This window comes from Diorhabda carinulata, chromosome 7 (genome assembly GCF_026250575.1).
Source record: "Diorhabda carinulata isolate Delta chromosome 7, icDioCari1.1, whole genome shotgun sequence".
NCBI classification, from domain to species: domain Eukaryota; kingdom Metazoa; phylum Arthropoda; class Insecta; order Coleoptera; family Chrysomelidae; genus Diorhabda; species Diorhabda carinulata.
Genome location: NC_079466.1, coordinates 21,162,270 through 21,179,128, shown reverse-complemented (window position 1 = coordinate 21,179,128; position 16,859 = coordinate 21,162,270). Strand labels below are relative to the sequence as shown.

Below are 16,859 nucleotides of genomic sequence, written 5' to 3'. Positions count from 1 at the left end.
AGAATGTAGACGACTGCCTGGTATGATGGTATCAATGTAACCTAAAAAACGAAACAACATACACAGACAGAAGTAATATCACTATAGTTCCTGGTTGGATAGAGATACAGAAGAACACGGTTTAGTTGGTAGGCTATTGGAGTCAACATATCCATCAGCTCTCCTTGTGTAATCCGTTACTTGGATTACACACACACACACACATTACTTGGAAAAAATTAAAATAGTATTGCCGATGCCAATCTTTTCAATATCATTAGAACGATAATAACCGTAAAATAACAGACCAAAGAAGTAAATTATAAACAATTATATATCTAATAAACTGGAGTATTTTAGGCAACTTTTAGGGCTTTTGATAATCTTATACAGAGCCACAATAATATTAAGTGAATTCCTGAGGAATGACCCGATTTTGTTGCTTGTATGGACAAAATAAAAAAAATATTAACAGGAGAGGGTAATTGACGAAATGCATCCACATATATTTACTATTATCACAGATGACAGTGACTGAATGAAAATTACCTTGTTGAAAAATGAAAATTTATGTTACTAAAATAAACATACCATTTGTTAATTTATATGCTTAATATTTAATTCAAATGTCTCGAATCAACGTTTAAGCACAGCAGTTGTTAGTTAATATTAAGTCTGTTTATAATGCATACCCTAACAGAAGTTTATAATCACTACTATCATAGTCATTAATGAGTAATTGAAAAATAAACTGCAATTTTTCAAGCAGACATTCAGGTTCCATCCTTTTATCCTTCTCAACATCAATCTTAACCTTCATAGGTTTTTGGTATTTCTCTAACTCCTATAATTCTTCAACTATCTACTAGAGTAGTTGTTGAGGTCTGTATCTCAGTGATTCTGAAAGACTTTTTTGAAGCGTATCGTCTATTGTTATGGTAATAGAGTGTATCTGACTAGACCAGTCAGAAGTCTGACAGCGACAAAGGATCTTTCAAACAGCTTATAAATCAATTGCCACACATCTAGTCTATTAACTTTAGCCTAAACTATAACAAAAGTATCAAGTTTTGAAATGAAATATCAATTTCTGAGAATTTTTTTTCTGTATCACTAATAAAAATGTTGCAAAGAACCTTGGAGTTTTAATCAACTAATTATTAAAGATAAAAGAAATCTATAACAAACATAATTTCATTCACTTTCTGATCCTGATACTGAATCTGAACCTGATCCAGATTTTGACCTAGATCTAGATCTGGAAGCTGATCTACTACGTGACGGACTTTTAGATGCAGATTTTGAGCGCGACCTTGATCTAGATTTTGAAGCAGATCTTGATCGAGATTTTGACTTTGACCTAGACCTTGATCTAGATTGCGATTTGGATTTAGATCGAGATCTGGACTTTGACCTAGACCTTGATCTAGAAGGTGATCTTGATCTGCTCCTAGCAACTGATTTGGATTTAGATGGGGATCTTGATCGGCTTCTTGTTGATGAATTTGACCTGGATCTACTCTTTGCAGATGATTCAGATCTAGATCTCGATCTAGATACAGATCTTGAACGTTTAGAAGATCGAGATGATGCTCTGGAAGTTCTTTTCTCTTGTGTTTCGTCCTCACTTTGAGCCTTTTCCTTTTCCTGATCAGATTCAGCTTGACTCTCGTTGCCTTGATCTTCTTGAGGTACATCTTCTTCTTCTTGCGTTTCATCAACTTCCATCTCTTCATCTTCTTCACCTTTAAAATATAAAATGAATATATACTAATATTGTCATACTTACAAAATGATGTAAGTTTACCTGGAGGTTCAAGCTGTTTCTCTCTGTATCTTTGCATTCGATATTCATTGGCATCCATAGGTCTATGTTTAACAATAAGTCTGGTATTACTTGGAGGAGCGCCAGTTTTTTGTCTTCTTTTACTTAATCTGACTCTAGTTTCTAATTCATTATAATAAATACCATCTTGGCGCACTACAAAGAAGTAGTTTTCTTCATAACCTTTACTAGCTTTGCTCTTAACATTCCAATTGTATTCCCTTGCCATCTTATATTCATACTCTTCATCGTCTTGGTATGGGATTTGATTAGCAAAATCTTCTCTACGTTTCTGAAGGGTCTCTTCTGTTGGTAAGAAGTAAGCAACAAATTGTTCTCCACTTTCATCCATCACACCTCTAGAAAATAGAAGAATTAAAGTAGTTAATAGAGAAAATAATCTATTGAAGTGTGGAGTAAATACCTTATCATTGCTTGGGACATTTCCTCTATTTGAGCTGGTACTTGTTTACCAACGGGAGCAGGATCTGAATCAAAAATAACTTGGGCACAGGGATACTTCCAAAGGCTAAAATCTGGGTGAACAGGTAAAATATCTACTGGCACAACATTAGGTTTACTATAATGTTTCTCAATTGGAACTTTTGAATCATCAAAAGTTTTTTCAATTGCTTTGATTTGAGAATCTCTGTCCATGTATAATGTTTCATTGTTGAGAGATTTTTTAATACTATAACCGACTTTGGCTTCAACTTTGTCCATAGTTTGAGGTTGAAATCTAGTTTGTTCTGTTGATATATATTCAGTTCTTCGTAGCCAAGATACTGATTTAGCATGATGTCGAGACCGTTTGGAGTCTTGAGGAGTTAATATGTCTTCTTCTAAAAGTTTTTCATCTGCAGGATCTAACGTAGCTCCAGGTTCTATAGCATATATATCTTTGTTTATGAGATCTATGCTGACCCCTAAGTCATGTTCTGTCAATACCTCGTACTTATAATTACGTTCTAAAGATGTGGGATTGTACTGAATAAACCTAAAGGTGTTTGAAACAATTATACCTAATTGTTAGTACAACTTATAAAACTTACCTTATCGATTCAAACGGATAAGCAATAAATTTAAGATCAAATGGAATATCTGGCAGAGTGTTACAATATTTGACTTTGCATATTAAATCGGACCTAAATATTGAACAAATTGTTAATGTAAATGTCGAAGAAATTTGTATAACATTACCTTTTCTCGACAGTTTTTACTGGCCTTTTTTCAACGCCGTTGGTAGCGTTCTGATTATTTTGCTGGATCGTTGGTGGCATTTTTATAAAATATACATTGCAGATGAAAGTATATTAAAAAACAAGATTCTTCAGAATTACTAATCTTAAATATGTAAACTAATAAAATTACATTGAAATCCACAACACAAAAACGTCAATCAATCAGTTCTACCAAATTAAAGACTTTGTCCGACAAATGTCAAATAAACAAGTACTTACACTTGAAATATTTATTCAGGATTTGATGTGTCAAAAACATTTTGAAATCACCAATCATGTTAGTGAATAAATAAATTAAAATTATGTTTTCAATATCAAACTTCTAAAGCTCGATTACTTTGAAATGGAGTATTCATGTGTAGATATTATACAACCAATCTTACAAGTGTATTGGGAGTTATCGAAGTTTGGAATATAAAATTCGCAGTTACATATGCGCAGATAATAAATTAAAGTGAGATGGCAATATTGTGATCAAATATAAAATGCCAGAGTTCAAAAATGTTAACTTGGTTATGCAGATTGTATACGAGAGTAATTATCTCAAAAAGTGTTTAAATGTTATCAACTAACTACGAAAATAATTATTACTTAATCAGTTGGTGTTAATAATAAGTGTTGTTTTATCTATATTCAAGTTTCTTGCAAAATGACGGATACAAACAATAAAAAAATTGGACAAAATAGTATTGTCCAACCTTTGTTAACTGATTTATACCAAATAACAATGGCATATGCTTACTGGAAAACTGGAAAAATAAATGATCAAGCAGTGTTTGACTTATATTTCAGAAAAAATCCATTCCAAGGAGAATTCACAATATTTGCGGGACTCGAAGAATGTTTGAAATTTCTTGAAAAATTTCGGTATTCCGATAGTGATATCGAATATATTAAACAAGTTCTACCAAGTTCAGTAGAAGATGAATTTTATGATTATTTACGAACAATTACAGCAGATGAAATACAATTTTATTCTGTTAAAGAAGGAACAGTTGTTTTTCCTAGAGTGCCTTTGATAAGAATAGAAGGACCTCTTGTTATAGCCCAACTATTGGAGACTACTTTGTTAAATTTAGTTAATTATGCGAGTTTGATGGCTACAAATGCAGCCCGCTATAGATTAGCAGCAGGAAAACTGCAATTATATGAATTTGGTCTAAGAAGAGCACAAGGACCTGATGGTGGTTTATCAGCCTCTAAATATGCGTATATTGGTGGTTTTGATGGAACTAGTAACGTCTTAGCTGGAAAGTTATTTAATATTCCAGTAAAAGGTACACATGCACATTCTTATATAACTTCATTCAATTGTTTGGATAATTTGAATACTACATTATTAGTTCCAAAAAATGGGGGAAGTGCTAAGAACTTTTTAGAGAGTGTTCTAACTTGGAGGACATCTGTAGCTAAAATATTCCATGTACTTTTATCAGAAGTTAATGATGGTGAACTAGCTGCTTTTGTATCATTTGCTTTGGCAATGCCTAATGGTTTTATGGCACTAGTAGATACTTATGATGTTAAAAGAAGTGGCTTAATAAATTTCTGTGCTGTTGCATTAGCTTTACATGATTTTGGTTACGAAGCTATAGGTGTAAGACTTGATAGTGGAGATTTAGCTTACCTATCAGGTGTTGCAAGAGAATATTTTAAAAAAATATCATCAGAATATAATCTGCCATATTTTAGTAAATTAAATATCTTGGCATCAAATGATATAAATGAAGAAACTATAATAAGTTTGAATGAACAGGGCCATTGCATAGACTCTTTGGGTATTGGAACTCACCTGGTTACTTGTCAAAAACAACCTGCATTGGGATGTGTGTACAAATTGGTTGAACTAAATGGGGAACCAAGGATTAAACTTAGTCATGATGTAGCTAAAGTAACCATTCCTGGAAAGAAGAATGTATACAGACTTTATGGAAATACTTTCTCCCTTATTGATCTTTTACAAACAGCAGAAGAAAGTCCCCCAACAATGGAACAAAAAGTTTTATGTAGGCATCCCTTTGAGGAATCAAAAAGGGCGTACGTTATACCTTCAAAAGTTGAAACTTTGTTGGTATTGCAATGGGTAAATGGTAAAATATTAAGACCTCTACCAACTCTTCAAGAAATCAAAGAAAATGTGAATAGATCTTTGAAGATTTTAAGACCTGATATTAAGAGAAGCTTAAACCCGACGCCTTACAAAGTTTCAGTGAGTGATAGTTTATATCATTTTTTACATAAGTTGTGGTTGGATAATGCTCCTATAGGAGAGTTATCTTGATATGGTTGATTTACTTTTTCATTCCAATTTGTTACTATTGTATGGTATGAAGGAGTACAAAATTTAACACTTTAAGTACAAATTGTTCATTGACTTTGACACAGGAACAAATTAATACCTAAACGAAAAGTTGTGGTAGAGTACCTCAAAAATTTGAGCCTCATTTTGTTAAATATAGGTATTGAGCTTGGTTTATTGCTGAGGACTGCAATTAGAAATTCGGTGAACCGTTTAAAACTTAAACTTACCCAGTGATAAGTAGTTGAATAACAATTTATCTTTATTGTTGTCAAAATATTTTATATCCTCAATTATTACGTTGTAATTTTGTTAAATATTTTGAACATGAATTATTAAATAATTACTTGTGATTTCATAATCTACTGAAAAATGTAGATTTATATAATATTTACTTAATTTATTGATATGAGACATATTTATATCTATTATATAACAAAAGAATTGAGGTAAAAGCACCAAAGAAATTTCCAGTGAATTGTATAGTTGAATAGTATCTTAAATGTTTAAGTCCAGTACTTCACATTATATATAGTGTAGAACGTGTATTACACTGCTCAACAAGATTTTTTTGTCGCACGTAAACTCATACCAAATTTTGATTGTCACTGGACTATGGACACCAAATAATAATATATGAGTGGAAAAAAATTGGTTTCTTTGTGACATTGAGACATATATTTTTATAAAAAGTACAAAAACAACTTAGAAAAAATATTCCTTAATTTACAATACATAGCTATGATTTTCATGAATGTTTGGCCTCTGGTAGGTCAGATTTAAGTCTCCAACAGTAATCTGCTGGCATTCCTGGACTTTTTTCCTTGATAGCGCTTTTCTCGGGAAAGAAATCCAGATTGACGTGCAGGATATGTATTTTTCAAGACATATTACATCCCAATGCTTTGTAAGAAATTATAAGCTCATCGATTAAAAGTCTTTGTAATTTTCCGCTTCACGATTTCCTTGGAAACTTTGAACTACATTTCCAGGCGATTTTGCTTCAAAGTTTGTATCCTTCATTATTTCCCATACTTGTAGTTCAATGAATATTCTCTATTCAAATTTACTGCCATCTTCAGACATAGCTTTGACAAAATTTTTCATCAGGCCGAGCTTTATATGAAACAATGGTAAAAGAATGTCGTCAGAGTTCACTAAAGGATCATTTTTAACATTTACTTGCCCTGGAAAAAGTGATCCACGCTTAGCCCATCTTTGCATAGTGACTTTTTCTGTCTCTGCTGTCTCAAATGAAATGAAACAATATTTTTTGTGTAACCAAGCTGTAGCCCAAGCAAAAGAGCAATGACTTTAAAATATCCACAAATTTTCAAGTAAGTCGCTTTCAGCTTGTAAGGATTTATACAACGATGTCTTCTTGCAAGCCAATAGAATGTGGAGTGCCTCAAGGTTCAGTACTAGGCCCTATTTTGCTTCTCTGTTTATAAACGACTTCGCTTATCTAGACATCAGTGATGAAATAAGTCTTTTTGCAGACCATATCTAGTGACCTAATCACCCTTAAATCATTGTACGATTCTAATCTTCTGTATCACAATGTTTCTAAAACTAAAATTTTATCATATAAAAATGCATTGCAGACTTTTTTTATTAAATTCCTTGAAATGGGAGTTACATATTGCGGTCTTATCTAAAAAATTAAGTTCCTCCTGTTTTGCGCTGAAATCAGCTTCCAAGAACTGGACTTACCCACCTCCTTAATAGTTTATTATCCCCTTATTGAGCCGTATCTCCGTATTTTCATATTGTCATGACTTGATAAAAATAAAATTTTTATATTGTACATTCCATAAAGCATTCAAATTTAATGATAGTAGATATAATTTTGACTTTGAGAAAATAAACACGCAAGTTTTGTATCCAATTTCTAATACATTCAGCTCAAAAAACTGTAATTTAGATTGTTCTAGGTCCAAAAAGCTTGTAATACTAAAGATGTATATTTAATTATGATAATTATAAGAATAAGTATGTTGGGAAATAATAGTTTATCTGGTTTCTGATAGTTTAGGCGCAATTTTACCACTGGGAATTAAACTAATGTTTAAACTATGAATAAAACTTTAGTTTAAGTCAATAATAAACAAAGTTGCGCTATTTTGCAAGTCACAGTTGAACCTCCTTGAAATTGCTTTATTGGTTTTGACTTTTTTATGGAAGGTGTATCAACAAAAAAGATTCAACTTCTCAGACGATGAGGTGATACTTTTGATCAACATCTTCGTAACCGAATTAAGGCAGCTGCTAACTAAAATTCTATTTACCTGCTAATACTGCATTAGCATCAAGTAAATTGATAGTGTTGATTATTCTTCTTCATCGTCGTCAAGTGCAAATAGTCATTTTAACAAAACTACTCAATATAATATCGGTAAAGTACCGAAGTATGTCGGTCCATCTATAAAACGTGCAAAAGTGAATATAACTGTAGTTTAAACAGACGTTTTAGGTTAAAAGTTCACTTGTAAAATTGCATATAAAAGATTATGCTTTAATCCTAAAGTAATTGAAGTATCGTGAAATAATGCAAAGTAATTATTTCTCATCTATCAACACTTGAACAAACTCCCTTACCTTGCTCTCTGTATCTTTGATATTAAGTCTATGATCGAATGTCGAGAAATCGATATTAACACCAATTGATACCATCTATTCCTAACCTCTCTGGTAAACAATGTTAATTGGAAAGCCTGCTCTATAAACGAGAGTAAAGCTCGGTTTATGCAGCCAAAATTAACATTAAACTGAACTTTCTTGTTGGTAATTTTTTGGTTTATGCAGTAAATTAAGGATAATTATAAATTAATTAGAATGCTGAAGTTTGCATTGACTATCGTCTTCCATTTGGCGGTGGGTCAGATATAGTTTGGGCGGGAATCACTGCACAAGATCGTACAAAGTTGGTACCTCTCACAGGTACATTACGTAGGTGCTAGAAGACCATGTTATGCCTTTCATGGTGACTATGGGGGAACATAGCGTTTTTATGCAAGATAATTTGAGACCACATACAGCCAGAATTGTCAGGGGGTATCTGGATGATGTAGAAATTAGGTGGTTTGACTGGATAGCCCGCAGCTCAGACATGAATCCCATAGAACCTGTCTGGGACGATTGATCCGCAGACACACACCAAGAACTGCCCAGGAGCTGAGAAAATTGCTGTTGCAGGAATGGGATAACATCGACCAGAATGTGATTCGCAACTTAATTCAAAGTACGACGCGACGACTTCAAGCAGTCATCAATGCAAGAGGAGGGAATACTCATTAAGTCCAAAAAAAGCTTTAGTATAGAGTATCACATTCAGCTTATAAAAGCACATGCAATGATGTACAATTGGCGAATATATACTATCTGAAAACGTAAAATTTCAAAGAACATGAAACCTCAATTCTTTGCTTGCTAGTTTATAAAAAAAAAAAATAAGAATGCAAAGGAATTGATATTTGAAAAATTAACTAAGATTGATGTTAATCTCAATAGAAGTTTTGTCATTTTCTTTTTCCTGGCCAGAAGCATACTACAAAGTAGTGATTGCTCAAGTAGTAATTATACGTATACTTTTTAAAAATAACAATTGAAAATATATCCGTTCATATAGGAACATAATTTACCAGCAGCCATAAAAGTTTACTTTCTTCATACCTCGTTTAGAGTACGTACGTTCGTTCCTAAATGTTCAACTTTCGTCTCTTCAAAAAAGAACGTACCTTCGACCGAGGTATGGAAAAAATCGTATACACTACACGGGCCGAAAGTTGAAATCTCGGTCTGCGCGTCATATTTCCCGAAAATTCAACTTTCGTCTCTTGTTAATTTTCCAAATTAATTACTAGTAGTAAAGGTATTTACAAAATACATGAGAATCCAACTATATAGTTGAAAGTCTAATGCATTGCCCTAAATATATAGTTGATTCCACTTGTTTATATAAATTTGTACAGGAAAATTTTCATATTTGAGAATATTATGTTACCCAGTTTTAGTAAAGTACGAAATAAAGTTTATCATGTCCTAATAGTTTTTAAATGCAATAAACGAATTTTATTTTATCAAATTGCTTTTATTTTCCCTTTCAATTCTTAACAAAATTGCCCTTCAACATCTTTCGAACTCTGGAACCACTACCCCAACATTCACAATTACACTATGTGACTTGTGTTTCGATAACCAAGTTAGACCTATTCAAGTAGCTGTCTCTTGAAAAGAAATATGGCTGACGGACTTCTGGTTAACCTACCCATCTCATTTGAATCAAAAAGTTCTTTACGATGTTACACCATCTCCACACCATGGACATCACGGACGATCTGTAGTGCCGTTGGTGCATGGAGGAGGAAGAAACCACATACCACCTCATCCGTGAGTTCCCTGCACTCACACGAGCGCGGTTAAACACTTGGTCAAACCTCGCAGCTTGCCTCATGACATCAGAGGTCTGGTAGCCTATGTGCTCAACGGCCCCTTTGCCGCCCACAATGTAACTATGAACTGGAGCCATACATAGTACTCAGTAGTAGAAAAATGACTTTTAGAGCTTTTGTGTCTTTTATCTTTAAACTCAAGTGATCTAGATCGCTAACCACTATTTCCAGATAAGTTTTATCGCTTCTAAAACGTAAGAGAAAACCAGGAGACTTGCCCAGGTGGGTTAAGCTAATTTTTAAAATTGTATTCAAATTTCGCGCGAACGAAACGTCAATGGTCACAAGTATGCAACCATTTTGCATCATGGCTGTGTTGTCTGGCAGCTTTTGTAGTTTCGGAGTGAATTTTTTGAATATAAGTATAAGAAAGTAGGTGGATTATTCAAGTATCGAGACTATATTTTTAGATAAGTAATATAAAATGTATTAATTCAGATTATTATTTAAATAATCTATGTAATTATCATTTTACTTTTGTACGGCGAAGAACGTACACCGCAAAAGAATAGTCAGATTGCAACGCAAGGCTGCTATTACAGAATGTAGTGCATATTTTTTCGTATCGGAACCAGCAGTATTAGTCATTCTGGAACGATATCAGTAGATCTGCTATCGTGTGAAATCATCGAATAACGAACAAAGGAAGAGTCGAGGAAGTGAACTATTCTTCTTCTACTGCCTCGCACCTACAGTGCGTTGACGATTATCTTAGTGTGCGCTCACATTGGCGACGCTCAAGCTTCGAGCGATGTCATCGCGCGCGTTGTCCTGTTCAAACTGGTTAAGCGTCGTTTTAGTTATTTTCTAACTTTCGAACCAAAAGGACGTAATGAATTTGGTATCCAAACGATTATTACTTATAGAAAGTACACGACTGCGAAGGCTAATATTAAAGAAAAGCAAAAAATACAAGGCGTTCATGAACTTAATACTTTTTTCAGTTTTTAAGAATGTCAGTGGAAACATTTGTTTATATTCAGGGAAAAATCAAGCATCGACTTCAAAAGAAAACAACTAATTTTAAAAAGCTTATTTCTCCGCCAGAAAGGTTGTATTTTACACTTAGGTAAGAGTTACGCATTTTTATTTGTATGTTTATGATACGTTTAGAGTAAATACAATACGACGTCATTTTATTAAAACTAGAACGTATAGATTGGTCGCACTTCGACTCCAAACTGAATAAAAATATAAACATGAGCGCACCACAAAGCCGATGCCGCTCAAAAAACGAACAAGATCGAAGCTCGAGCGGTACGACGTTGAGTGGTGGTCTAAACAACACAATCTAAACACATTCATTTAAAGTCTATAGCTAGAAAGATTTCTTAACGCCGCTGGAGCGGCATCGTTCATCGCTTGAGCGTTGCCAATGTGAACGCACACTTTTGGTTAGACATCTATTTATAGCGGCTTGACCCAGTCCAGTGTTTTATATTGCGAAGCCATGACATTTGTTTTCGGTCTACCTCTCTATTTCCTTCGATCTTTCCTTGTATGATCAATTGGGGTATTGTCTATCTTTCTCCTCTAAGAACGTGACCCAAATATCCAACCTTTCGCACCTTGAACAAGTTGAACAACTCTCTCTGAGTCCCCGCTCTTCTTACTACTCCTGAATAAGGAAAATTGGGGAGCTTGTGGACAAGCTACAGACAACGCGAAATATTGCAAAAAATGTCGGAAAATTCACTCCTGACAGTATTGTAGGGATTATGATAACGAAAGAAGATGACTGAGACGCCGTAGCTGGATACGAAAAAACAATATTAAGGACGTGAAACAATAGCTTAAGATATCACGACGAATAAACAGAGAAAATGTAAATCGAGCGAAGAAAAATCATTTTGTGGAATGATTGAGTGGATTCAGAATGAAAACCTCAAAGAGGTTTACCTTAAAGAAGAAGGGTTTTATTGGAACGAGCGAGTGTAGTACAGCTCCACATACCGGTCGGTCTCGTATGGCCACTGATACTGAGGATGTGTATCAAGGGGTGGGGTCACGGGAGTCTTAACCCCCCCAAACTGTATTGCTTTTAGGAAAGCATTAAAGACAACCAAGTAGTCGCCCATGGCGTCATAGGGCTGAAGGGTCCTTATACAATAAAGTAGGGCGGCATAAGGCACGTAAAGGGGATACCATACAAAAAAATGAACCTTCCTATGTTCTAATTTTATCCATTTGTGATTATTATGCAATATTAATACCGTCCCGAAACAAATCTACCACCTTTTTTGGATAAAAATTGAGTTTAAGATATGTAACCATCAATTAACATTTTATTTCGTATCCTAGCTCTTCAACTTCACGGTGGTTGAAAAATTGTCTTCGAGCAATCCATGGGAGAAGAACGCCCTTTTAAATATTCATAGAGATATTGAATATGAAGCAGATTTTCAAAATATTCAAAAAAAGGATTGGAATTTGTATTATAATGTCGAAACAGTCTATTTAATAAATTATTAATGAGAATAGTATCTTATATTTGTTTTCTTTCTTTATATGGATTTGCGGGGTCTCAATAGAATTTATCTATAGAAAGTTCTGATCAGTTTTCTTTTTATATACAGTGTGTCCACGTAAGTTGGCGGCATATGAGAAACTTTTTTATTATTAATTTTACAAAAAAAAATTATTCCTTATAAAAAGTTCTGCATGGTCCAAAATCTAAAATTCAATCTTCAGATGTTAAATTTTTTCAGTCGTATACGAGGTTTATCAAAAAATGTGATTTTTGCTCTAGAGTAAAGTACCTTTCTTTTTGACAATATCGAAAATTCTTATAAAGAAAAGATGTTCAGAATAAAAAATAGCTTTCAAATATTCAACATTGTTTATTTACCTTAAAAAAATATTTTTTTCTACATTTTCTCTGCGATTACGTTGGAAATTTAAGTTTGCACATTAATGCATAATTAATCTATGATGCACTGGACGATAATTGTTTTTATAAGTTTATTTAGAATTATTTAATCAAATTTATAATTAATATCTATGCGTATTTCCCTTCTTTTTAGATAAAAAATGATTTTTTTATTCTCAATTTATATACGAGGTCTGGCTATTAAGTAACGAGACTGCGCACCTAGAGTTCGCTCGAAAATGTGTATCAATCTCAAATTTCTCGTTAAATTGAAAAAAGCTCCGACTGAGTGCTGTAAATTGTTGCAAGAAGTCTATGGAGACAATTCTCTATCTCGTGCTCGTGTTTTCGACTGGTGTAAGCGCTTTAATGAGAGAGCAAATCAAAATTCAAGGCAATGTTGATCGTTTTTTCGACATTGACGGTATCGTAATAACTGAATGGGTTCTAGAGGGTCAGATTGTCAACTAGGCCTACCATTTGTCAGTTTTGGCAACACTGTTGGGTTCTAGAGGGTCAGATTGTCAACCACACCTACCATTTGTCAGTTTTGGCAACACTGTGAGAACGAGTTCATGAAAACGGCCCGATTTCGCACCAGGACAACGCCCCTGTGCATAACGCGCTATCTGTGAAGCAGTATTTGGCCAGTAAGTGCACTCCAGTGCTCGAATACCCACGGTACTCAACAGATTTGCGAATTTTTTTTGCTTCCGAAGATAAAATCTGTTTTGAAAAGGACCCGATTTGAGTCGATGGAAGCGGTAAAGCAAAAAACGGTAGAACTCCTAAATGCCCTCACCAAAGAAGACTTCCAGCACTGGTTCAATCAATAGAAAAAACGTAAGGAAAGGTATGTGATTAGGGGAGGGGAGTATTCGAATGTAGAATAATTTTTATAATAAAACCCTTTTTGGTAACCAGTTTCGTTATTAATAGAGTATATACTGTAGTACTGCAGCGTTTATGCTCTAATTACCCATTTGCTATAATCCTACAATAACGTATGTAATTTTTTTTATCAAAACGACATGAGAATCCCAATTCATCAGCCACTTTTGCTATAAATATTACGGTCATCGACTTCGTACAAAATATAAATAAAACGTTAACAATCGCTAGCTTGTTTATTAAAACTTGTTTTTAACCTTTTAATTAATGTTCATTTAGATAATGAGATATATTAAATATAAATTAATATTTTTAGAAAAGTAATGACGAATATCAAACTTTAATCTATAATAAATACGTTTTGGAAAAGTACATTTTCTTTTGAAAATTTGGAAAATGAATCAAACGATGTACCAAAAATGGAGACTGGTCATCTTATGTTCTTTTTCCAAAATAAGTCAAATTTTAGCCTATTTTGGATTACTAAGGTATCTAAAAATAGTCCGTCTGTTCATTATTTTCCATTTGATAAGTAAACTTTAAGGATGAACATTTTGCATTGAAATGGTATTTTTCACTGAAATTTAAAACTTAATAATGATTCACAAATGTAAACCAAATATATCCTGTATTAAAATCAAATTTTATAAGATTGAAATGTCTCTTTAAATTTTAAGGAAAATACCAGGTATCATGGGACGTCCCTGCACAATGCCCTTCCAATAGATAGCTATAAATTTGGGACTTTTGGGTCTTATCCAATTTTATACTGCTTTTGATAGTAAAGGCACTTTCTTAGATTGTGAAAAATACTATAGAGGTATGTGAATGATATTTTCCTTATATTTGCTATGCAGTAGGCAGGTAGAAGACTTCATTTCAATGCAAAATATTCATCCTTGACGTTTACTTTCATGAAATGGAAAATAATGGACAGACGGATTATTTTTAGATACCTTAGTAATTGAGAATACGCTAAAATTTGACGTATTTTTGAAAAAGTCATTCCACTTAAGCCTATGACATGGTTTGTCATAGCCTTAAGAAATCTTTGTGAAACCACCTTTTTACAAAATCAAAAATAAGAAAAATTTGCTCTGGTACCTTCTTTCCAGTCTTTTGGTATCCTCTCATGGTTCCAGATTTTATTGAAGATGTATTTTATGTGCCTGTATTAGTTCTGCTGAAATACAGCTACAGACTACAGACATAATACAGCTACTACAGAAGTGTTATTTCTTGCATCGTAATTGCTTTTCTCTTTGTACCTTTTTCGTTTTCGTTGATATCTAGATCGAAACGATAGACATTTGTTTGTTTAAATAATTAAGAAAAAAACCTACTACCCATTTTTGTTTTTGTCTTTTTGTCTTTTGACTTTTCCTGATTTGTCTTTTAGTTTTATTCTTTACGGCAGATTTTTGTTACCATTGAAGGTTTTGGTTCTATTGTATAGTATTTTTGTGTCATGAGCATTCACTGCTTCTTCTGATTTTAGAGCGATTTCGTTCCTAAATAATTGCTAGTCTTGCCTGGCACTTCTCTATTTTTTTTGTTACGAAGATATATCGAAAAATTCTTAACCTACTATAGAACCAAGCAAAATTTCAATGTCAAAATATTTTATTACTCAACATATTATCCTCTTAAATGGATACATTTATTGCAGCGAACCTGCAACGTCTCTAGAGTTTCTTCTTGCTCTGCAAACCAGACCTCCACAGCTTTTATTACCTCCTCTTTGGAAGAAAATTTATGACCTTTTAAACTTTTTTTCAGTTGAGGAAAGAGATGATAGGCGGACAGAGCCAAATCTAGTGAATAAGAGGGGTGTTCTATTCATTCAAACGTTAAATCACAAGTTTTTTGCATGGCGACATGAGATTTGTGTGCAGGGGCGTAGTCCTGGAAAAACAAAACACTTTTGGATGACTTTCCGCGTCTTTTCTCTTTAATTGTTTCTCGTAGAGTGGTCCAATAGTAATCTTCAGTTATTGTTCTACCCTCTATCCAAAAAATCAATCATGCTTACTCCATGGCAATCCGAAAAAACTGAAGCAAGAACTTTTCCAGCAGATTTTTGGACACGGAACTTCTTAGGTCTTGGAGAACCAGAGTGTCGCCATTCCATCGATTGTTGCTTTGTTTCTGGATCGTAGAAATGTTCTTAAGTCTCATCCTTAATAACAATTCGGTTTAAGAAGTCTACATCGTTTTCAAATCAAGCACAGATCGAACGCGATGCTTCTACCCTTGCACGATTTTAGTCAGCATTTGCGTCGTATTTTGTCGAAAGATCTGAAATAACACCCGTATAAAATTCAACTTGTGCATAAATTACAGCCAAATGATTTAGTTTTCGTTTTCAGAGTGTCAACAATATTCTGTTCTCCGACGAAGCCCAGTTTCACTTAAATGGGCATGTCAATAGACAGAATTGCGTTACTGGGCTGCAGAAAACCCACGTACAACACATCAAAATCCTCTACATTCGCCGAAGGTAACCGTTTGTGCAGTCATGTCAGCACACGGACGCTATTTCTTTCACAATCAACAGGGGCAATCTGTCACTGTAAATTCTGAACGAATCATAGCAATGTTAAAGGATTTTTTTTCCGCATTTGCAACAATTTAGAGCCTATAATCGTACGACATGGTTTCAACAAGATGGCGCGACATGTCATACTTCTAATGCGTCTTTGGTGGTCGTAAAGATGTTTGCAGGGAAACTGATATCATGCCGAAGGGACATTGAATGGCAGCCTAGAAGTCCGGACCTAACACCACCGGATTTTTTTATGTGGGGACATCTGAAAAGTAGAGTCTACTCCAATAACCCAGCCACGATTAATCATTTGAAGACCAACATCCGAGAAGAAATAGCAGCTATTCATTCCCCGGGCAATGTGCCAGCGAGTTTTTACCAATTTGAGATTTATATATTTCAAATAAAATAAAAAATTGTATGTGGATGATATTTAGTTTTTGTATTATTATTTTGAATTCGCAAAACCTTCTGGCCCACCCATTATAATTTAGCGTTATTTGCATATATTTGGTTGAAATTTCACAATGGAAACAACGAAAATTTCGATTTCTAACGTGACACACATTGTTCAAAAAGTTCCTCAAAGAATAGATTATGCTACCCAGTAATTTTCGCGTTAACCAAATTTTGATTAGTGGAAAATTTTGCGTGCCAGCCCACATGATGGTACAACAAAGACGAATATTAAAGCTGAAATAACAATAACCAGTTTTGCAGAAACTATTTACCGAATAATATCGATTATGGTTATATAAC

General features: G+C 33.8%; 2 protein-coding genes across 2 annotated transcripts; one reads left to right on the top strand and one right to left on the bottom strand.

Annotated features, from left to right (window-relative positions):
• Nucleotides 1-1,104: 1,104 nt before the first annotated feature.
• On the bottom strand, nt 1,105-3,461 carry LOC130896119 (RNA polymerase II-associated factor 1 homolog). The gene is made up of 5 exons (XM_057803916.1): nt 3,005-3,461; nt 2,857-2,949; nt 2,229-2,801; nt 1,787-2,163; nt 1,105-1,724 (listed from the first exon to the last, which is right to left on the bottom strand). The coding sequence occupies exons 1-5, from the start codon at nt 3,082-3,084 to the stop codon at nt 1,174-1,176; spliced, it is 1,674 nt and encodes a 557-aa protein (XP_057659899.1). The 5' UTR covers nt 3,085-3,461; the 3' UTR covers nt 1,105-1,173.
• Nucleotides 3,451-8,777, top strand: LOC130896120 (nicotinate phosphoribosyltransferase). Its single transcript, XM_057803917.1, has one exon. The coding sequence runs from the start codon at nt 3,695-3,697 to the stop codon at nt 5,324-5,326; it is 1,632 nt and encodes a 543-aa protein (XP_057659900.1). The 5' UTR covers nt 3,451-3,694; the 3' UTR covers nt 5,327-8,777.
• The last annotated feature ends 8,082 nt before the right edge of the window (nt 8,778-16,859 follow it).

Bases quoted from the DNA above. Each gene is read 5' to 3' on its own strand.
- LOC130896119 (XM_057803916.1), bottom strand. From the start codon at position 3,084: ATGCCACCAACGATCCAGCAAAATAATCAGAACGCTACCAACGGCGTT. The intron at 2,950-3,004 runs GTAATGTTATAC...TTCAATATTTAG, and splicing joins GTAAAAACTGTCGAGAAAAG to GTCCGATTTAATATGCAAAG. The intron at 1,725-1,786 runs GTAAACTTACAT...TATATTTTAAAG, and splicing joins GAAACAGCTTGAACCTCCAG to GTGAAGAAGATGAAGAGATG.
- LOC130896120 (XM_057803917.1), top strand. From the start codon at position 3,695: ATGACGGATACAAACAATAAAAAAATTGGACAAAATAGTATTGTCCAA.